The 23,444-nt window shown below is 38.3% G+C and overlaps 2 protein-coding genes across 2 annotated transcripts; one reads left to right on the top strand and one right to left on the bottom strand.

The window, feature by feature from the left end:
- Positions 1-913: 913 nt before the first annotated feature.
- rufy1 (RUN and FYVE domain containing 1) lies at positions 914-16,463 on the bottom strand. The gene is made up of 17 exons (XM_056250207.1): positions 16,095-16,463; positions 14,121-14,294; positions 11,635-11,752; positions 11,420-11,521; positions 11,152-11,275; positions 11,013-11,074; positions 10,543-10,678; positions 9,802-9,903; positions 9,056-9,172; positions 4,075-4,242; positions 3,882-3,979; positions 3,538-3,657; positions 2,366-2,495; positions 2,129-2,223; positions 1,997-2,045; positions 1,147-1,224; positions 914-1,067 (listed from the first exon to the last, which is right to left on the bottom strand). Exons 1-17 carry the CDS (start codon positions 16,378-16,380, stop codon positions 927-929), a joined length of 2,100 nt encoding a protein of 699 aa, XP_056106182.1. The 5' UTR covers positions 16,381-16,463; the 3' UTR covers positions 914-926.
- Positions 16,464-17,719: 1,256 nt separating this feature from the next.
- On the top strand, positions 17,720-20,195 carry hbegfa (heparin-binding EGF-like growth factor a). The gene is made up of 6 exons (XM_056250236.1): positions 17,720-17,901; positions 18,528-18,740; positions 18,845-19,049; positions 19,168-19,323; positions 19,413-19,503; positions 19,597-20,195. Exons 1-5 carry the CDS (start codon positions 17,841-17,843, stop codon positions 19,483-19,485), a joined length of 708 nt encoding a protein of 235 aa, XP_056106211.1. The 5' UTR covers positions 17,720-17,840; the 3' UTR covers positions 19,486-19,503; positions 19,597-20,195.
- Positions 20,196-23,444: the final 3,249 nt, after the last annotated feature.

The following is a 23,444-nucleotide window of genomic DNA, read 5'->3' as shown; positions in this document are numbered from 1 at the left end:
CATGTCTTCATACTTCAAGGCAGTGTTTATTAAACCATACAGAATTCTATAAAATCTCCAGAGACTTCATTACAGCTTTATGAACAGAACAGGAGACGAGAGAGGGTACAACACAGAAAACTGTCATACAATCTAAAATATACATTTTGTATTCAGAGAGCCTTACAAAGTTTTATAAAGAAAATTTGACTGGTTAGAGCAAAAACAAAAGTCAAAGAAAATACTATCCATTTGCGCTTTAGTCTTGCATACGAGAAATGTAATTTTACCCCTGGACAAGGAAAAATCATTTAGACTTGCAATATAAATGTTCAAGTTGTTTATAAAACCATAGTTATGCAAACGTTTGCATTTGATAGTTTGTTTTATGAATGGTTGGTACATTTTCTTTAATAATTCACACATACCGACTGACGTTATATAATAACTGGCCCCATTTTGACCGATGTGAGCTCTGGTAGTGGTATGTGTTTGTAAGACAGTCTGTGGATTAAATCTTTATAGTACAAGTACATATATGCTAAAAAAACATAATTCAGTTATGCCATGTCTCATTAAATTTGACACTAATCAGAATTTACAAAACCATTACAAATGTCATTCAGTCCTATTTTGATAAGAGACAACTAAAGACTAAAAAGCACGAAGAGTATCAAAATATAATTCTTCTACCTTCACTTTTGGTGAACATCTGAAAGGCTTCTAAGTGTTAGTTCGCTCCCTATAATGGAGACTATCAGTATAAATACAGTCAATTATCCTAGTGTCTTCCTGTCAAAGAAACATTGCATATGATTTTGCAACAATCAAAAGGTTTAGTCAAACGGAAGCCATTGGTGCCACAAGAAATTAATGCATAAGTGTTAAAAATACAAAGAGTTGATTATTAGAGTTGGCCTGTAGTTTCACACACACGATCAGCAGTGTCAGGAGGCGCTGGGGCTCCTCTGGAGCAGAAGGGAATGGCAGACGTCACATACACGGACGGGTCTGGGGTACGAGGGCAAAGCCAGCTCATTACTGGAGCAGTTGCTGCAGTAGATGTCTCCACAGTTCCTGCAATGGTGCTTTAAACAGAAACACAAGAATGGAGTTATTCGCCAAAGGACTGAGACATAGTGATTGACAGAGAAGAACTTCACTCACTTTTCTCCGAGCGATTGAGAATTCTTTTTGGCACTGTTTGCACTGCGTAGCTTCGTCGTCTTTGAGCCAGGCCTGACCCTAGAGAGCAGAAATTACAACATCAATCGCCATTATCATGATACTGGAAGTTACCTTTGAAAGAAATGACGTTTTATTCAGAAAGGATGCATTAAATTGATCAAAGGTGACAGTAAAGACATTTAAAATGTAACAAAATATTTCAATTTCAAATAAATGCTGTTCTTTTGAACTTTCTAATTATCAAATTTTCAGTTTCCACAAAAACATTAAGCAGCACAACTGTTTTCAACATTGATAATAATAAGAAATGTTTCTTGAGCACCAAATCAGCATGTTCGAATGATTTCTGAAGGATCATGTGACACTGAAGCTTTATATATATTAAAGTGCAATAATATTTCTCAATATTTCTGCTTTTTTATCAAATAAATGCAGCCTTGGTGAGCATAAGAGACTTCTCTCAAAAGCATTTAAATTATCTTACCAACCACAAACCTTTGAACGTTATATACAGTACATAGAAACAAACCTGATAAACTGGATTCTAACAGGAATTTGATAATAATTCATCTTCATTATTTTTTTTATGTCAAATATACTGCAATAATGTTTTGAAATTGAGTCCTCAATGTTTTATTGTCTTGTCCATCTGGAATTTGAAGTCTGATCACTTAGTAAAGTTATAACATCTCTCAAGCACCATTATAATGACGATGTAGCAGCGTAGGACGAGTTAAACAGCAAAGTTTAATAAAGCAAACACTACTAACCTTTGCTTGGCTGTACAAATGAACACAAACAAAGGTGAACTTGCATGAAGCTCTTTTACCTTCAAGGCTTTATTGACCTCTTTGAAGTCCTCCATCTTGAGTTTGGATCTGAAAGTGGGATTTTAGAGTAAGACTAGTATGTTATATCAGACAGGAGGGGTGACAGAGAAATGAAGATAGAGAGGTCTCACTGGCTGAGATGAAGTCCCATCTCCTGTAGAGCCTGCTCCTGCTCCTCACACAGCTGCTGGAGCTGCTTCTTCTCCTGCCGGAGGTCAAGAAGCTCCTGCGGAAACAAAGGTGCAGTATGCTGGTTCAAAGCAGTCATTTATTCATGACAAAATAAAAAGATACTCAATCTAGCTTTGATTTTGTAGAATGTCAAGTGATTTATTGTCTGCCCTGGTTAAAGCAGCAGTGTATCTGACCGTCTGCAGGCCCTGCAGCTGCTGAAGCTGTGTGCGCAGCTCTGTGCTGTTGTCCTGTTCCCTCTGTAGTTCCCTCTGCAGGTTCTGACGCTGTTCTTTCTCCACGCTGAGCTCTGACTCCAGGCCTGCCCTGTACAAAAGAGAGAACAGCAACAACATGGAGTCAAAAGACAGGGTATCTGCAGGGTTTTTAAAATTGAATTTAAGGCTTTAGAGTTTATTAAGGCCTGCACAAATAATTTGTTACCATATGGGTGGTGTAAAGAAACATCAAAAACCATGAAAATGACTGAAAAAAATAATACAGGTTTTGACAAAAATAAAAAGGTTTATAGAATAATAAAGCTAACAAACCATTTCAGCCTTCAAATTTTTTTTCGGAAGAATTATAAAATCAACATAAGAATCAAAATAATAAAGATTCTAGAAATCTTTAAAAAAAATGTATAGAGAGAGTACAAGGCTAAAGGCAAACTTTAAGAAAAACATGCATTTCACTACCCCTTGTGTATGATTGCAGAAAAAAATATATGTATGCTTTTATTGAACATTCATGGAGCAACATATTTTGTGTGTAAAATAATTCATAAAAGTGGTTTATTTGTTTAAAAATCTTGATTAATGTATGCGGTGGCATGGTGGGCCTTTATCCCACACACAGGGTAAAGGCTCACTAGCATGGGGCAAAAGGCACAAACTATTGACACAAATACTTTAGCTAAAATAATATGTTTTGAATTCGTATTACAAGTCCAAAACATTACTTGTTCAAAACAATCACTAGCAAAGTTTGTATAATTTTCCCCCCAAATACCATACTTTTACATATTCTTCCGTTATTGAAAAACTGCTGCTTTAATTACCTTGAACAAAACTGAAAATATAACAATCTTAACAAAAAAACATCAGATATTAGATCAACTTTGCATCAAGGATCAGTCAGGCATTTAAATTTCCTGTTTAAATTTCAAAAGTGGTTGTTAGGAAAAGTGCTTTTTTGTGCCATCTAGTCAAATGAGCCTTCTACCCCGGTGCGCCTTTAGCCCTGTTGTACCCTATCAAATGTATTTATTTACCTTGAATACAAGGCAGCTGCTGAAATGGGACAAGTTTGCACATTGAACATTGTCAAAATTCATCAAGGCCATATACAGAAGCCCAGTTCACACTACCTGAGCGTGTCGAGGTCGGCGAGACGCTTCTGCAGAGCGTTCACTTTCCCTTTCATCTCCGATTTCAGCTCATTCTGGCTTTCATCTGAATTCTTGCGCACATTTTCTGAATTTTGAAGTCTGAGGAGCAAATGCTTGTGTTTAAGAGGTTTCGAAAAGTCCATACACTGCATATCACACATATCTCCAAAGTTTACCCAAAATGAAACTTCTGTCATTATGTTGTTTCAAACCTGTATGACTTGTTCCCCCAAAGCAAGAAAAGAAAAAGAGAGTTACCCAGGTTTGGAACAAGATAAGGGTGAGTAAGTGACTTTTGGGTGAATGATTCCTTAAGTGTGCACCTCTGCTCCATTTCTGTCATGACAGCCTCCATCTGAACCATCTTCTTTTCCAGTTGTAGCATATCCTCCACCTTTTTCTGGGCCACTCGGTCAGACTCCTTATGGGTCAGACGAAAAGATATACGCTTCAATTGGTTACAAGTAATCCTACTCCAGTTAACATCATGCTGTACAGACAAAAACAATGTAACACCTGTGCTTTGTTGAACATCTGTATGTTGAGATTCTTGACTTGGTCCAGTTGTTGTCGTAGTGCGGCCAGCGAGTCTTGTTTCTCATGCGTGTCCTTTTCCAGAAGTTTCATGGCAACTTCTATTTCCTGTTTCATGCCGATCTGCAGCTCCAGCTCCTTTTGTAACTCCTGATTGGACAAACAGTGCATGCGATTGGCTCTATATGTTATAAACACTGCCCGGCCACACACTCCACCATTTAGGGTTAGAAGAGCTGTTGCCAAACATACAACATGCTAGAAACATAATAATCACTGCAATAGTGATCCAATCATAGACGCTTAAAGTCCCCCTGTAGTCAATCATTTTGTCCCTTAAGGGTCATCTTTGATCACTAAAATGACACATTTAAAATGTTTATTTTCCTGTGAAAAATATTTATTCATGCCTTAAAATAGCTTGAATGTAACTCTACACCCTGGTTTAATTTAGTATACGCGGAGCTATGATAAATTAGTCCCCGCCTCCACTCAATCACATGAGCTCAGAGATCCACTCGGTCAACTTTACTGTAGTAAACGCTACACAATGGCAAGTGGAAATACTGGTTTAATTCAGCCATATACGTTTGAACCAGAAACTGTTTCAGAAGAAGAAGTGGAAGAGTGAATTATGCAGGCTCGTCTACAAGTCGATGTATCAGAATAGTAATGCTTTTCATGTATCGCTCTCTACAACACATGGTAACTAATATGATTAGCCTTTGGCTTGACTACATTATCAAACAGCTAATAATGTGTTGCTAATGTTACACAAACCATGTTCCCATTTGCCATCTCAGAGTAAGACAGCTGCCTTCTACCGCCCCTGCTTCACAGCAGTTAATGATATTCTAAAGCCCGCCGGCACGTTGAAGTGATTGGTTACAAGGTAGTTTGTGACGTCAGAAACACTGGTTTCAAACCGCGTTTTTGAGACTCTTTTTTTCACGGCAGTTTTAAGGAGAAAATACTTACTAATGGCTTTGACTTATGACTTTGTACATGATTTGTCTTAAAGGGATACTCCACCAGTTTTTCTTATTAAACTATGTTATTCCCTTAACTAAGACGAGTTGATACATACCTCTCTCGTCTCAGTGCGTGCACTATATCGCTCTGTATTGCCGCAAAACTATGTTAGCACTTAGCTTAGCCCATGCATTAAATATGGGCCAAGCAGAGAAGCGACCAAACACTTCCACGTTTTCCCTATGTAAACACAGTTACTCGAGTAGTGTAACTTGACCTGGGCTGGTGACACAAAATAAACCGTGGCGCTTTTCTAAGCGTTTAAAATTGATGACTATATTGTATGGCGGAATACCATAACAAGTGCTTTTGAGCACTTCGACTTGGCGCAATAATATCTTCACTCGTGAAAAGATTACCGGCTCCCGCTTCCTCTCCCCCTCCCTCCAATAGCATCCAGCTGCTGACATTTCCGTCAATACTACCAACGTGACTTTTACTACCTGTGCTATTAGCAAACTGCAGATCATTTGCAATGGCGGACTTTGTAGATGATTATGACTTCTTTTAGAAGACCCAGAGCCATATCTGTTTGAACCCGAGTACACGGAGGAGGAATTAGCTCTTGTGGACCGTGAGAGGCAAGAAAGATATGATCCAGAACAGACCGGAGCTGGCGAAAGACCACGGGCTTTCTGTAAGTGATCTGAATATTGTTGGTGTAGCCTCATCCTTTAGGCGTGTTCCTGTGCAGGTATAGTCCTTCTTTGTGAAATGTTCGGAGCAAACACGCCACTTCTTCAGAGTCATCAATGGTGTTTTGGGATTCTTGTTCAAAGCAGCTAACCAAGCTCTCCGCTGTATGTGGTGTGTTGGAATTCGGTGAAAAATGACAGCACTATGTACATTCTCCTTATTTTCACAACCCTTTACGATGCACGCTTTAACCATTATTGTACACAAACTAGCTTCCAACAACCTGTTACTTCGTCAACTCCGCTCGAACTACTACTACCGGCGCATGTCACGTTGGTTGTATTGACGGAAATGTCAGAGGGAGGGGGAGAGGAAGCGGGAACCGGTAAGAGGACTTTTCACGAGTGAAGATATTATTGCGCCAAGTCGAAGTGCTCAAAAGCAATTGTTATGGTATTCCGCCATACAATATAGTCATCAATTTTAAACGCTTAGAAAAGCGCAACGGTTTATTTTGTGTCACCAGCCCAGGTCAAGTTACACTACTCGAGTAACTGTGTTTACATAGGGAAAACGTGGAAGTGTTTGGTCGCTTCTCTGCTTGGCCCATATTTAATGCATGGGCTAAGCTAAGTGCTAACATAGTTTTGCGGCAATACAGAGCGATATAGTGCACGCACTGAGACGAGAGAGGTATGTATCAACTCGTCTTAGTTAAGGGAATAACATAGTTTAATAAGAAAAACTGGTGGAGTATCCCTTTAAAGCTGCAGTCCGGCATTTTTCCTCTTTGTCGCCATCTCTGTTTGAAATCTGTAATTGCAGTTATTCGCGGAATTATTAACTTTGCGTGAGTTGCACATCGGCATGAAACAGCGCGGATGAACACAATGTTTTGAGACTGCGAGTCTGTCAGTCACCGCGCCGATGTGGAAACTGGCATTCAGAATCACACATTCTACTTTTGGAAGTATAGGCCTACAGTATGACCATGACAACATACGAATTTTCATCGGAAAATGTCATCTGAACAAGTAAGTAACATCCACATCAACTAAGGGGGGAAAGCCTTGCAGTAAATCGTGCTGATTAAATATAACGATCGCGTCAAACCTTTCAAATTATACTTTGTTCTCAAATTATCAACATCAGCATTGTGACTACATTTAATGTGTATTATGATTACCCTGTAGTTCAGTTTCTATTTCTGTGCAGTCTAATTTCTAATTGTCATACCAATAAATTAATGTTTCTTTACTGGTTTTCTTTGAGAAAAAAAGAAAAGAAAAAAAAACACGTATCTGTAATCCGATGCATATTTAAAACTATATATAATTTCGGAGGAGGCCGGTTTGGTTTGCTTGGAGTAGAGGTGAATTGCTCCCTCTCATAGCTAGCACAAAATATTTACCATAATAGCTAAACGAATAAAGACAGGAAACTCCGTAACTGTGTGAATTAAGCGAACAAGTGTGCTACTGTTACACGATTGAACTATTGAAATGTCTTACCTGTCCTAAAAGAAAAAAAGCCGTCTCTGCGTCCGTTTTGAACCGATGTTTATCCTTGTTTTCGCGTGGGCCAGTTGCAGTCTCTTTTTTCTCTAACGTTACCCACTCCGAAGTCCGAATTATTTGGGGTTTTACAAGTGGTGAATGTCCAGTTGTCACTGGTGATTGTCGTTTGAACCTTTCTGGATCCGCCATAAGTTTAATTATTTAATGCTGTGAGAAAAGGCTAAAAATGTCCACCTCCAACATCCTCACGCAATATAGCTGACTAGCCGGGACGCCTTCTTTATGTGTACAGATGTGACGTAATTACGCAAAGACATGCTCGAATTTCCCGCGGAAATCCACCAGTACCACTGGAATTAAAATCATTATTACAAGCTAACCGTTTTGAATCGGGCAAAAGCAAGCAGATATTTTTGAACACTGGCTGGTTTTGTTTTTTTTAATCATTATTATTTTGGATAATTTTTAACCCAAAAAAGTTACGGACAGCAGCTTTAAAGGAACACGCCAACTTTTTAGGACTTATTCACCGTATCCCCCAGAGTTAGATAAGTCCATACATATACCCTTCTCATCTCCGTGCGTGCCGTAACAAAGTCTTAAATAAGCAAAGTCTTAAAGCTAGCTAGCCTAGCTTAGCACAAATACTGAAGGTAAACGGCTCCATCTAACCTACTGCTCCCAATAAGTGACAAAATAATGCCAACATTTTAATGTTACATTTACAACATTTAACATGTTATTTGCACACAATGGGTCTCATTCATGAAACACGAGCAGAACGAATTTTTGTGTAAATCGTGTGTAAAGTGGTTCTGGCGTAAATTTTCAGATTCATTAAAATGTTCGTATTTTCCAAATGTTAGTTGGTACACAAGAAATCTACACCTGCTCCCAGCCACGCGTAAATAGTGCGCTTAACACCCGAACGTTTTGCTCATTAATAAGGCTGCATTTTAATTCACCTTAATCGGGTACATATTTGCACAGCATTTTGAAAAAATATTATATATAGTAATTACATACGTTTTTTCTTATTATGAGAGCCAGTAATAGCATCTGCGATGGTGGTCCTTCTCCAGTTTGAATACTAGTTTTCCGAAGTGAACTTTTTTTGCTCTCAAGCTTAATGTCGAACCATTTTCTTCTCACTTCTGGGAATGTTCGATTAACAGATGAAACTCCATTAACTGCGTCTGTAATATGCTGCCAAGCTTCCTTTTTTTTTAGGACCCGATACGCCACTATGTACGCTTGAAAATAAAATGTGGCGTTTTGAATTAACTTCTGATAATAAAACTTCAATTTCTGCATCTGAGAATTTTTTTTTCATTCGCATTCATGTCATAATATGATGCCCATATAATAGTTGTCAGTCGGATTTAATGGGCGGGATTTATGGTAATTGAGGATGAACGTGCACGCGCATCCCATTTACGACTGATTGGAATTCATTAACACACACACACATTTCACTATCACATCTGACGTTTATGAAGTATTTGTGAATCAGGAGAAGAGTTTTCAGGAAGGTCTCTTTACGCGCAAATCACTCGCATATTTACTCGTATATTTACGAATGTTTCATGAATGAGACCCACTGTGACTATACAAATCACAAGATGGAGCCTGTTACCTCCATTATTTGTGCTAAGCTAGGCTAGGCTAGCTAGCTTTAAGACTTTGCCAATTTAAATCCCGGCCAAAAAATTTTGGCCGGGCAGTGTACTATGCAATACAATATTGACTCCAAATCAAAAATAACTGTACATTCTTACCTGCCGGATTCGTTTCTCCTCCTTGTACTGCTTCCACACAACATTGTACATTTCATCCAAACCCTGACGTGTCTGCCGATATGTTTCCAGCTCCACCTGGCTGTCTTGCATAGTCACCTAAAACATTCCAAATGGGAGGCAAATTTGTCTTCACTTGGTAAATAAAACTGGCCAGATGGTCGGTCTAACTTTTTTTGGAATTACTTTTATTTTCTCCATTTTGGATTTGGGGTTCCTTGCGATTGGCTTGCTTAGTTGGGGCTTTAATGGCATTTAACATTAAATAATATTATTGATTTGACTGCACTGACACTCAGATGGGAACAAAACTTGAACTGAATTGAGCTGGATGATGGACCTAGAGCTGATTATAGCTGAACTGAACTCATTTGATAATGAACTTTACAGTTATTGAACTGAACTGCATCAACACTGAACTGACTTCAGCTGAATAATGACTCGATTGTCTGTATAGAGCTGATTTACAGCAGAATTAGAATTGGTCTCATATTTGATGAAGTTTGAGTCATTTATCATAATTTTCCTGTTTATCACTGTGAAGCTGCTTTGAAAATCTGTATTGTTTAAAGTGCTATATAAATAAAGGTGACTTGACAAAACCCATTTTTGGCCATTGTTAGGCTAGCAGCATTAGCAGTTCAGGAAGTAAAATTATGCTTCTAACATTTTATTTCGAGTGTTTTTTACAAATGATTTCACACAGACATTTATCTTGTAACTCTCACCTCCTCTTTCCTCTGACTATTTTGAAGAATATTGGAATTTTCTTGTTTAAGTTGTTCCTGCTCTTCACACAGAGCGTTGATTCTGTCAGTGGCTGCTGTAAGCTGTACACAAGACAGAATAAATAAAAATGTTTTTCATGTTAATTCTGCATTTAACAGAGTGCATGAACAAATCCAAATATGCAAAAGCACATCATAGGCCTGTTTACACCTGGTCAAATCATGTTTATATACTTATTAGATAGCTATATGATTTGTTAAAACGTTTCCATTTACACTTGTTGGCCACATAAATGTGTTTCCGCAATTCAATCTTCAATTCCCGTGCTTTATGCAAATTTACGCTGCATTTTATTTATTTCTCTGCATTTTATTCACCACAGATGACGTTATGCATAGTAAAAGTGGGCATGGCAAGCTCCATATATAGTTATTTCGGGGTGGAGATGCGTACGCACAATCTTCTGCTGACTGAGTTTTATAAATTGAATTTTGTGCAGGTTCTGGCGTACGATGGTTTTATAAATCAGAAAACTTTTGTGCGTATGCAAAATCTAGCTTTTGTGCGCATGCACCCTTTTAGGATGAAATCTACGGAAGGTTTTATACATGAGGCGGCTGGTCTTTTCAAGATCAGATAGGTAACCAATCAGAGAAAACGCATGAGGTGATCAGGTGTAAACAGCCCCGTAAAGTCCATGAAAATCAATGCAACAGGTTCTTTGTGTACAGTGTTTTCACCTCCTCAATGAGTTTGCTGTTGGTCTTCTCCAGTGAGTCCATCTTGACCTGAAGATCCGTCACCGTGCAGCTCAGATGCCGGTTCAGTTCTTCTATGTAGTGCTTCTGGTCAAGAATGGCTGTCATTTTTGAATCACTGTTAGCAGTTAAAGAATCCGAAAGAGTCAACATTACTGACATTAAAGGGAAAGTTCACCCAAAAATGAAGATTTTCTCATCATTTACTCACCTTCAAGTCATTTTTAAACACAAAAGAAGATATTTTAATGAAGGTAGCCATTGACTTCCATAGGGTTCTTTTTTCTACTATGGAAGTCAATTGCTATCCGTCAACTTTCAGGTTACCAACATTCTGTAAAAGTGTTCAAAAGAAGAAAGAAACTCATACAGGTTTGGAACAACTTGAGGGTGAGTAAGCGATGACAAAATCTTTATTTTCACAATTATTTGCTAAATGATCACACACTCACTCTTGTGTGGTCTCAGTTGCTTGCGAATCCTTTAGATACATTGAGAAGTCAATGACGCACACCTGCAGCAAAAAGAACGCAGTGTTTAGTGTAAATGAGCGCATCTGGCAGCCTGGTTTTTAATGGCTATATGTTTCACCTGAGAATCCAGATCCTCTCCTTTCACACACAAATTTGCATCGATCACATTCAGACCCACCAGCATCCCTACGATCACAGTCCCCTCTTCCTCCATTATAAGAGCCCCAGGCTCATAAAATTCCCTGAGAAAGAAACAGATCAGGAATTTACTTTGGGAAACACAGGATTTAATAGCACTACAACCTTTTGTATGATATCAAATCAAATCTGTACAAGAGTCTAGATATGGAAGATTATTCTTTTTTCAATGACTTAACTGCTCTTACCCAAGAAGGTCTCTTCTATTAATAAGCACCTTCATGTAGTCTGCAATCTTTTTCTGCATAAGAGCCAGATGCAGCCACGCTCGAGCTCGACCAAGCCCTGTCCTGAAACAACACAAAACCTAATGAATGTAAAGAGCAAATGCATGCTCTCCTATTCCCTGATTCAAACATGATATTGCATCCAAGAAAAGCGCCTGTGAGTGATGGGCACCTACTTGATTCCAGGCATATCACGCACACTGGTGGCAATATCAGCTGACTCAGGGCTCAGTTTCTCTATCAACTCCAGAGGAGCCCAGATTGACTTATTCTGACCAATGAAAGATTTCCTCACTGCCCATGAGGAAAGATAGAAACATGCAGGATTTAGGCCATAAAAACTGGTTAATTTCACAAAACATTCCAACAACATATTTAGGTCTTACACCTTGAAATCAAAGACAATTAAGCACATTTCCATATTATTGAACTTTGAAGCAGGGTTATTGGTAAATAAAATTAAAACCCAAAAAATAAAACATTTTGATAACTTTAAACAAATATTACAAAGAAATAAAACAAATATTAACTTACATACATTTATATATAACATTACACACAACCATTCAAAGGTTTGGGGTCAGTAAGGGATCTTTGGGGTCTTTTTTGGGAGAAATTAAATAAATTATAATAGATAATATATATATAATATTATATAAAAACAATTTAAGAAATTAATACTTTTATTCAGCAAGGATGCATTAAATTGATGAAAAGTGACAGTAAAGACATTTATAATATTACCTAAGCTTTCTATTACAGATAAATGCAGTTCTATTCATCATTCTTTCTATTCATCAAAAAGTCTGAAAAAAAATTGTACACAACTGTTTTCAACATTGATAATAATAATAAATGTCTCTTGAGCAATAAATCAGCATATTAGAATGATTTCTGAAGGTTCATGTGACTGAAGAGGTAAGAGGTAATGATGCTGAAAATCAGCTTTGACATCACAGGAATAATTTCCATTTTACTATATATTCAAATAGAAAACAGTTATTTTAAATAGCAAAAATATTTCAAAATATTTGTCTTATTGTCTTATTGGTCTTTTATTGTTTCAATACGGATGATTTTGGCATACAGCTCATGAAAACCCAAAATTCCTGTCTAAAAAAATAGCATATTTCATCTGACCAATAAAAGAAGTGTTTTTAATACAAAAAAAAAAGTCAACCTTCAAATAATTATGTTCAGTTATGCACTCGATACTTGGTCGGGAATCCTTTTGCAGAAATGACTGCTTCAATGCGGCGTGGCATGGAGGCAATCAGCCTGTGGCACTGCTGAGGTGTTATGGAGGCCCAGGATGCTTCGATAGCGGCCTTAAGCTCATCCAGAGTGTTGGGTCTTGCGTCTCTCAACTTTCTCTTCACAATATCCCACAGATTCTCTATGGGGTTCAGGTCAGGAGAGCTGGCAGGCCAATTGAGCACAGTAATACCATGGTCAGTAAACCATTTACCAGTGGTTTTGGCACTGTGAGCAGGTGCCAGGTCGTACTGAAAAATGAAATCTTCATCTCCATAAAGCTTTTCAGCAGATGGAAGCATGAAGTGCTCCAAAATCTCCTGATAGCTAGCTGCATTGACCCTGCCCTTGATAAAACACAGTGCACCAACACCAGCAGCTGACATGGCACCCCAGACCATCACTGACCGTGGGTACTTGACACTGGACTTCAGGCATTTTGGCATTTCCTTCTCCCCAGTCTTCCTCCAGACTCTGGCACCTTGATTTCCGAATGACATGCAAAACTGAGCAACAGTCCAGTGCTGCTTCTCTGTAGCCCAGGTCAGGCGCTTCTGCCGCTGTTTCTGGTTCAAAAGTGGCTTGACCTGGGGAATGCGGCACCTGTAGCCCATTTCCTGCACACGCCTGTGCACAGTGGCTCTGGATGTTTCTACTCCAGACTCAGTCCACTGCTTCCGCAGGTCCCCCAAGGTCTGGAATCGGTCCTTCTCCACAATCTTCCTCAGGGTCCGGTCACCTCTTCTCGTTGTGCAGCGTTTTTTGCCACACTTTTTCCTTCCCACAGACTTCCCACTGAGGTGCCTTGATACAGCAGTCTGGGAACAGCCATTTGTTCAGAAATTTCTTTCTGTCTTACCCTCTTGCTTGAGGGTGTCAATGATGGCCTTCTGGACAGCAGTCAGGTCGGCAGTCTTACCCGTGATTGCGGTTTTGAGTAATGAAACAGGCTGGGAGTTTTTAAAAGTCACAGAAATCTTTTGCAGGTGTTTAGAGTTAATTAGTTGATTCAGATGATTAGGTTAATAGCTCGTTTAGAGACCCTTTTCATGATATGCTAATTTTTTGAGACAGGAATTTTGGGTTTTCATGAGCTGTATGCCAAAATCATCAGTATTAAAAAAATAAAAGACCTGAAATATTTCAGTTGGTGTGCAATGAATATAAAATATATGAAAGTTTAATTTTTATCATTACATTATGGAAAATAATGAACTGTATCACAATATGCTAATTTTTTGAGAAGGACCTGTATATATATATATATATATATATATATATATATATAGATAGACTTTTTTTGGGGGGGGGGTCGATAGACTCAATCTACTGCATCTACACCAACTATGTTTTGAATGCATGAAGATAGAATACCTTTATGATAGAATAGCTTTATGACCCATCTCACCTTTTAAACCATGTTTAAGGCAGTGCTCCAGAACCACGAAAAACTGCTGCAGAGGTGGATACTCAGAGTCCAGCGTGCGTCCGAGACTGAGGGAGGACTGGATCAGAACCTTAATGCTGAGCTTCATCATGCTGAGGAGATTTGACCGCTCCACCACCATGGGATCCTTCACAGCTGGACAGATCCGAGACAACACGGATGCATTAACACACGAACACAGCAAACACTTCCTGTGGCATCTGCAAAACTACTCACTCAGCACACTGTCGGTTAGTTTAACTGGTGAGTCAGTGTAATTAAGTGCAAACGCAAAACAATGACTCAAATATTGCAGTATCTTAGAACAACAAAAAAAGCCTTAAACGGAACTCGAGGGGAAGTGGAAGTTCCTGCTAGAGAAAAAATATCCAGTCAGGAAGCAGGTGCATTATTCAATTCCTGTACGCTGTAATGGTCTAAAAAAATAATTATGTCATATGTTGCCATAATATATAAAAAAAGCTACAGATGTAGGGCAACATATAACACTGGCTGTATTAAAATGTCTCAGCTTAAATGTATAAGTCGCTTGTTATAATCATGCTGAATAATGACCAGATGAGTTGCAAGGATTCAGCTCATGAATAGATGAAACTGTTTGATGCAATAACTTGGACATTCTTTTGAATGGTTTTGTGGTGTCTAGGTCTCTGTTACAAAACTGTACTGGTGTTTATATGCTATCAAATGGTAATATCATGGTTCTTTGTCGTATCACATAGTATTGAAATTTTTTAATATATTCTTATACCTTTGTATTTGGGAGGCTAATATGACATTTCAGCAGTAGACTGGTATGCTATATTTTTAATTACTTTTACTTTAGTACACTGTATAATTATTATTCATGCAGTTTCATATTTATCATCAAGCAAATGCATTATTTTCTCATGTCAAGTACGACAGGGGTTTTTAAACTGGGGTCTGGGGGTCACAGGGGAGAGCTAGAGGGTCTATGGAAAAGTTTAGAAGAGAAAAAGCGTAAAATAAAATTAATTAATTACTTAATTAAATAACTCGGGTCGATGAAAGGTCTCGAGGTAACCCTTCGAATGCACCCAGGCCCGAGCTTCCAGCACCGAGGGGCCCTTCCTAACCCCAGAGTCCAAAGCCCGGGGACATCCCTGGACCGAGATACGGCCACTTCCTATACAGCTTTGACCGGTCATAACTCTGGAACCGAGCTGCCCCAGGGCTCCAGACTTTTTAATAAAAATAAAAAAACTTTATTGAATTGAATAAAATACGGTAGATTTAAATAAATAATACACCAACAGCACAGTACTATAGTATAAAAAGTATAGAAGAGTTTAAAAAAAAATTAATAATGTAACAAACTAAATGTTTTCCACACAATATTTTCCATTTATATAATTTTATATATATATATATATATATATATATATATAAACATTTATAAATACAATTTTCAGAGTAGGATTGGGTATTTGTGCATGACAGATAACAGATGCAGTAGCTGTCTTTTAAAACTTTAGGATGAGGGTCCCTCCTCACACAAGGATGATTATATTTGGGAGTCTGTGGCATTTAAGACTGAAAACCCCTGATTTATGACACGTCATGCAATATTAGTTTTAAATAGCTACTCGTTTCACGCTTCAGGGTTATTTAAATAGGCAGCAAAAAGGTTTAAAACTTCATAAAATACACATTCCCTTATCCATTCATACAAATCTGAACGTAATATTTTTATGTTGAAGTTATTTGTCAACTACCAATTTACATTGTGATATTACCATGGTACGTGCATGTATGTTTTAGTACAATATCATGGGAATACCCTTGTACCATGGTAATACCTTTTTACTTTTGTGTTAGTTCTGTTATTGACTACTTATCTTGGTAAAGTAAGTGCAGTCAGTGAACGTTCTTATCCCTATATTTAAATGTCAGACTGAGGAACAGGTGTCCTACCTGCTGTCTTTATGGGATCAGAGGTGTCAGAGGTGTGCTGTGATGTGTCAGATCCCTTTAACCCCGCACTGTAATGATTCACTCCGATGCTGAGTGTCTCCGACGCTTTACGAGCAAACGTAAAAATCGGCGCAGACCAAGAGCTGTCTGCCGGTTTGTCCATCTGGACCTCGTCGGTATCATTTGCGACATCATTTTGCACCGGTTCCGTAGCCTCTGGGTCTCCTTCTTTTGCAGGAACGTCCTCGGATTCAACTTTCGTGTTTGGGTCCTCCTCGTCCGCCATGTTTACTTGTCAAAACATGTGACTCGAGACCAAAGCAATCGAGTTTGATCGCTTAGGGGAGACAAATCCATTAGCGAGCGAGCAGATTTTTCCTTTCAAAACAAATCTTTAGCCATCCATTTCAACAAATTAAAATGATTATTAAATTATTTGAAATCTTATATTAATTGAATATAAAATATAATTAAAAATTAAAAATGCAAAAGTTATTAAAGATAGATTGAAAAACAGACAGACAGATCGCCAGGTAGATAGATTGTTAACCTTTTTAAGTTTAACATGCGATACACTTAAAAATAGAAACAGCAAATTTGATATTTATGCTGGTTTGACTCTCTATGTAACAGTTAAAAAATGTCACTAGATGGCAGTAGCCAACCCTGCTTTGCTTATTTGAATGGTGAAACCTTTTTTTTACAGTCTATGGGTGAAACACTGATCATATGCATGATGCAGTTTGTTCAATGTGTTGTTGTGGTCCTCCTATATATAAAAACAGGGAAAGATGTCTCTGATGCGAAGTAGTTTTTAGGATTTCAGAACAGCCGTCCTAACCCAAGTGTTTACATTTTATTTGTAAAAGTTTCTCTTGATTTCCAAAAATTGTGATGGATTAACAAAAGTCACTAGGTGTGACAATGAAAGAATGCAGTCGTGGTTAAGCCCGGGTGTTAAGGATTAAGGAGAATTAAAGATATATGTCAGATCTTAACATGTAAAGCAATTTAATGTTTGGTCATGAATGTTCTCATTCATTTAATCACACCAGATTGCCAGAAAAGGAAATTTCAAATACAGCTGAACCTGGTTGCTTCACTACGGGGATTTGTAGAGACTAGCCTACGTTTAACCATTAACTAACATTCATATCATCATCAGATCATTAGGCAATGTTTGTTTAAACAGTTAGACATATCATGCATATCATTTTTTATCTGAGTCAAATTTAATTTTTCTAGCTTTTAAATTTGTCTTGTGCATAAATGTCAATAAGTCAAATAAATTGTGATAGACGTTCAAAGTAGGCCTGTATTGACTGCTCCAGTAACAATGGCAATTTATTTGTGAAATATGCATGAACTAAAATGTAGAACCTTACTAACACCAGAATACATCAGTTGTTTAAAATACTGTATATGATATATTATGAAGTAGCCTAAGTTAACCAGGAAAAAAAGGAAGAGATTCTTCAACATTTTTTTCAACATAAATAAATAAATAAATAAAAACGGCAAGCTTGACACACAATCTGTTCCAGCTCTAGTGGGCGTGGCCACCGTCATGATCATATTTAAACGGCTGTCAGAGTGAGACGCGGCTGATTTTTAACCTTGACGCACGAGAGACGCTCACAGTAACAAAGTAACACTCGAAGACAAAAAGTAACAATCTCCTGTGACTTCAAAGGAATTAAGAGAGCGGGAAGGATTTTATTTTTAACAACTGATTCTATCGTCGTCATGACCAGAAGGGAAAATATGAAGTTTTTAACTGTTTTACGTCTTTTTGTCTTTACCATCGGTGAGTAGGCTAACGTTATATCTGACCGACGGTCACTTATTGCTGAAGGGTCTCGAATTCCAATCCTGAGCTAGTTTTATATATAAATGTAAAATGTAATGTTTTTAATAAAATGCTTTGTATTTATGTGGAATTTTCATAAAATGGCTTGTTTAATGCTTAACACAGACTTTGTTTAACCCTTTAAAACCTAAGATTTGCCAGTGAATCTATTAATGGGTCAACAATGTCATTCTGTTTTAAGAATATTCTGGGATATATTTATTTTTGTCTCATGCGTTCATTCGTTAGCTCAGTGTCTGTGCATGCAAGATTTTTGTAAATGAAGCCCCTCAGCACCCTCTATGGGTATTAGGTAATGCACACAAACTATTATTAGTTTTAAAACATGCTTATTTGTATGTTAGCCTCGACACCTTGAAATAAACTGTTAAATTGTAGTTAAAATGGAAAATATTGGTGTGCTCTTTGCATTAATGAAGAAAAATAAGACAAAAATACAATTTTGAGACCCCCAGTGAGTATATTATTTACACTGTGGTCAACAATCCACTGCCTAACCGTTAACAATCAATCAGCCTAACTAATCAAGTTTTAATGGCTATTTACTATGTTTTCCCATTCAGTGGCTGTCACGTCGGTGAACTGTGCGTCTATAGAGCGGTTCGAGAGCCAGAGGCCTCCACAGACAGCTGTGATTGATCTTTTGGAAGCATTGAATGAGAAGAGAACTACTTCGGACGACAAGCAAGTGGAATACGAGGAGGAAAGCGAGGAGTATTACTATGACGACGATGAAGAGGATGAGGAGTTTTCGGGGGATTATGGGCTGCCGTTGGGTAATTATTGTTTCTTTTTTGCATGCGTGGCTTACTTGGTGTGCCGTAGAATTCGTTTCAATATAAGTTAACTGTATATTTTCTCTTCTCTCCCACCAAAACAGTTGCGTTTTCAAGCAAACCCAAAGACCCGAGTGCAGTTTTGAAGGCAGAGATAACTGAAGATTTAAAGAGGAAGAGGCTCGGAAGGAAGAAGGGAAAAGGAAAGGGAAAAGGCAAGAAAAGGAACCCTTGTCTAATAAAGTACAAGGACTTTTGTATCCACGGAACCTGCCAGTACCTGAGGGACTTGAAGGGGCCCTCATGCATGTAAGCACTTCCCTTAAGCCACATCGCCTGTCATTTCTGTGATTTTTATGTCTATTATATTCAAATAGTCCTATTTTATAGCCGTGAATGAGAATCAATGGTTATTTTTTTCCCCCAGATGTGACTCTGGCTACTCAGGAGAGCGCTGTCACCTTTTCTACCTGGAAGTAAAGACGAGTGGTGAGGCGTACGACCGCACTACGGCCCTCGCTGTGGTGGCTGTGGTTCTCTCTTCGTTATGTCTCACCATCATTGGACTTCTCCTGGCACTCAGGTTTGTTTTTAACCCCCCTCTTTAGTTTCTATAAGCGAGTGGATGTGTGCAGTGCAGTTTATCATAATGTCAGTCTTTTTATCATCTAGGTTTCACAAGCAAGGCGCATACAATGTGGAAAATGAGGAGAAGGTTAAACTGGGAGCCGCCCCACACCACTAAACGAGACGGGAGAGGACGGTGAGTGAAGTCATCCATTTGTATAAACTGCATAAACTCATCCAGCCTGACTTGACTCAGTCGCTTGACATCTGGGTTCTTGTTTTATTTCAGGGCGACCGTGTGGAAATTCTACCTCAAAATGAAGTGGCAAAGTTGAATGTTGTGGAGAGCAGCGGGCACAGCGTGCTGGAGAAGAGGGAAGAGTTACCGTGTTTGTTTGGCAGGACTCGTGGCGCCTCCGTGAACTGCCTGACTCTCAAATGACTCGCTAAAAGGTTCGCAGGAGAGCTCAAATCCTGCCACCAACTGGAACTATGACGGACGGACTCGGTTGGGAAGAACCTGAGCCGTTCGATACAGAATAAGAAGGACCTCTTCGGGGTTGGGAATGTAGTTTGTGTTGTAGAGGCTAGGCTTTTTCTAGTACTGAAGAAGCTTTGCCTGAAATGAGTATTCTTACAAATAAGCATTTTTGTTTGTCTTGTGCACTGTGTATTTAATCGTTGCTGGCTATGCTTTAATTTATTTATTTATGTATATATATATCTATCTATTAATATTTATTTGGATGTAGACCAACCTTGTCCAGCCCTAATGCACTGGCAATGTATTTGAAAGTCTTTGTTGTGTTGTATGTCTATGTAAAATTTTATTTATTAAAAAAAAAGCAATAGTAATCCGTGTCTATTCAGTATGTGAGTACTGAACAATGGTAGACTGAATCAAAATAATTATTGTATATATACTAAAATAAGTATATATAGTATATGCTATTTTGATATTTTTTCGTGCATTTAATGAGAATATTTTGGAATTATTTGTATTTTAATGTCCAGGACAGTGTTAGAATGTATTTTACAGCAAACTTTATGAAAAAAAAAAAATCATATTTCAAGCTTACTTTTTAAGGAGAGAAAAAAACAACTTTTTTGGGCCAGTAAAATGCACTGTTATTGAACGGTGAGCAAATTATGAAATGTGAATTATTTCGTTTGAGCGGTTCATTTTCTGTTATTTAATTTCAACATCCTGATCTATAAGACAAAGAAATTGTTTCCTCACTCTCTCATTGTATGTATGGAGTATAAAAAAAAAAAAATGCTCAGACAAATAATAAAAACTCTTTATATACAAGAACAAATGTATTGTATTTCCATGAGAGATTTGTATGCTCACTATGTTCACAAGGAGGAAGATTCCAGTGTTTTGCAATGAGTAATTTCCTCATGAGGCCAGTTACGACCGGTTTCCCATTTTGAGGATATTTTTGAAAACTGGAATAGCGATATGAATACTGTAATGTCTACGGTTTGTCTAGTCTGCCTCCTGCTTTCAATTCCAAAGATTTCTTTCATGTGACATGCACCTGTATCCTGAACATGTGACCTGCATTGTGGCCCTTTCACATTGACAATAAACACACTTTCACAAACACACCCATCGCATGCAACTCTTCACCTTGCATTACCCGCATAACTCGCTTGCATCATCTTGAAATAGCACTTCCTCTATAGAAAGTTGTGATGCTTGTGTGCTGGCCACACCTTCAGCGACAAGACTTCCATTTTATTCTCAAATCTCTCCCCCTGATCTATAAAAACTGATCTGTGACAGACTTAAAAGACTCCATAGGAACCCACAACCACAGAGCTCATTTCCTTTTGAATGTTTAAAGTCGGTCTCAGATCTTTTGTTGTTTTTTTAACCTTTGACCCTCACTGTTTTTAAACGTCCGTGGCAAACCACCTCCGCAAAATGCATTAGCAAGCCCACTCAGTCCAGCTTGTTCCATACACTGCCGGTCTGCTTTAATGCATGACTCATGCTGTTAGTTTGTAAAGCTCCTATGGGTGACATCATTCATACAGGGGCATCAGAAGATGTGTTTGCTGAGTCCGAACTTTATCACTGTTTGTTACTGATACTAAAGGATAACATGAGCGTTTATTGTTTTATACTTGTATAAGTTCACTCAGCTTTCGGTAACTGGATATGGCGTGGTCAGCTGACTGACCTGGCAGGGGATACGGGTAGCTCATCACACGCTGGGTGGCCGACAGCCCTCTTTTAGGGATGACATCATTCCCATGCTTTATGAGCTCTCCAATCTAACTCAGCCACATCTGGTCGGAATACTGTACATATGGGTTTGGGTCACACCCTGGCAGTACGTCGGGCTTACAGTTCATAATTCAGGAAGGCTATGATGACATGCACTCAGACATTGCTTGTAGTGGCTCTGCCTTAAGACATCTCCATTGGTTGTGTAAGATGACTCAGTTGAGTAACATTTATTGTTTGCTGGTAAAAACTTGCCTTTTCTCAAAACCTATTTGTTGAGCAAGGTGTTTCCTGCTTTAACAATGGCTCATTTCCATCGTACAATGGAAGTGCGCACACTGACAGTTGGGAAACTCATTAGGCCACCAGAATGTGTTGGGCTAAAGGCTCACTTTGCTCACCTTTTAATGTGACTACACACTACAATCACAGCACACTTTTCATACCATTGACTTCTATTCACTTGCATGCCAATTGCGGGAGACTCATGCAAAGAAGTTTCGCTGTGTTTCAAAGTTCAAGTTCGGTGAACCCTGACCTGTAAATTTGTATCACGTGAAATCGTGTTACCATGGTGCAGGTATGACATCAGAACCCGGAAGTCAAATTCGCCGCTGGCTCCTTTGAGATTTTCCTATGGTGTTTTTGAAATGGGTTTTTATTTTTATTTATGAGTAAAATAAAGCCTGTGGTAAACATAACTTGACGATACTTTGACGTTTTGTTCTACAATGTACACTGCACACACTCACACCCCAAACTTTCTTATGTAGTTAATTATTTAAAAAACTATAAGCTAGTGTAGATTCAGTCAGAACCCGACGTCGGACTGACGTCAACCTGATTTTCCTTTTCAACGTTGGGTTTGGTCTTCTAAATGTGAATTTTGTCATTGTTTTGGAGCACACTAGCTTATAGATAACAGTAAGGCTAACATATTCATACTAAAAGCCAAAAAACGTTAAATAGGGCACTTTTTGAGGGAACAGCCCTTTGGGTGTCCGAAACCATTGTGGACGTTATTGAGTGCACTTATTCAATCTCACATTCAATCCCACTACTGGACCTGTGTTCTAGAAATAAATGTGATATTGATATGAAGGCAGGCAGGCATAGATTCAGAGGCATAAGGTACTGTAAGTATTACATACAATAATAAAACAATGCATTGACATTTACTTTTATAAACATTTGACACTTAAGTACTTTTAAAAACAAGCACTTCTGCACTTTTACTTAAAGGGATACTCCACCCAAAAATGAAAATTCTGTCATCATTTACTCACCCTCAAGATGTTGCAAACCTGTATGAGTTTCTTTCTTCTGCTGAACACAAAGGAAGATATTTTAAAGAACGATTGGAACTTTGGCACCATTGACTTCCATAGTATTTTTTTTTTCTACTATGAAAGTCAATGGTGCCAAACAACTGTTTGGTTCCAATCGTTCTTCAAAATATCGTCCTTTGTGTTCAGCAGAAGAAAGAAACTCATACAGGTTTGCAACAACTTGATGGTGAGTAGCCCACATGATGACAGAATTTTTATTTTTGGGTGGAGTGTCCCTTTAAGTAAAAATCGGTCTTTACAACTTTTACTTGTAACGGAGTAATATTTGACCAGTAGTATCTACTTTCACTCAAGTAAGGAAGTTGTGTACTTTGTCCACCTCTGATTGTAACAGGATTGCGGTAAAGTAGATTGCATATTTTTACATTTTGGATGTGTTAAAAGGTGTGACGTCAAATGACAACCATTACAGTGTTCGTTGAAAAGTCTAGTGCGACCGCAGCTTTAGATGTTTGTTTTCGCTCACTCACCTGACACCTGTTAAGCAGGGTGTGTGTGTGCAGCATATTAATGACTCTCTGGCACCGCAGAAGAGCAGCTGTCACTCTG

The sequence above is a fragment of the Rhinichthys klamathensis genome, unplaced genomic scaffold (genome assembly GCF_029890125.1).
Source record: "Rhinichthys klamathensis goyatoka isolate OS25496 unplaced genomic scaffold, OSU_Roscu_1.1 h1tg000068l_1, whole genome shotgun sequence".
NCBI classification, from domain to species: domain Eukaryota; kingdom Metazoa; phylum Chordata; class Actinopteri; order Cypriniformes; family Leuciscidae; genus Rhinichthys; species Rhinichthys klamathensis.
Note: the sequence above shows the minus strand (reverse complement) of the source record. Positions and strands in the feature narration are given on the sequence as shown.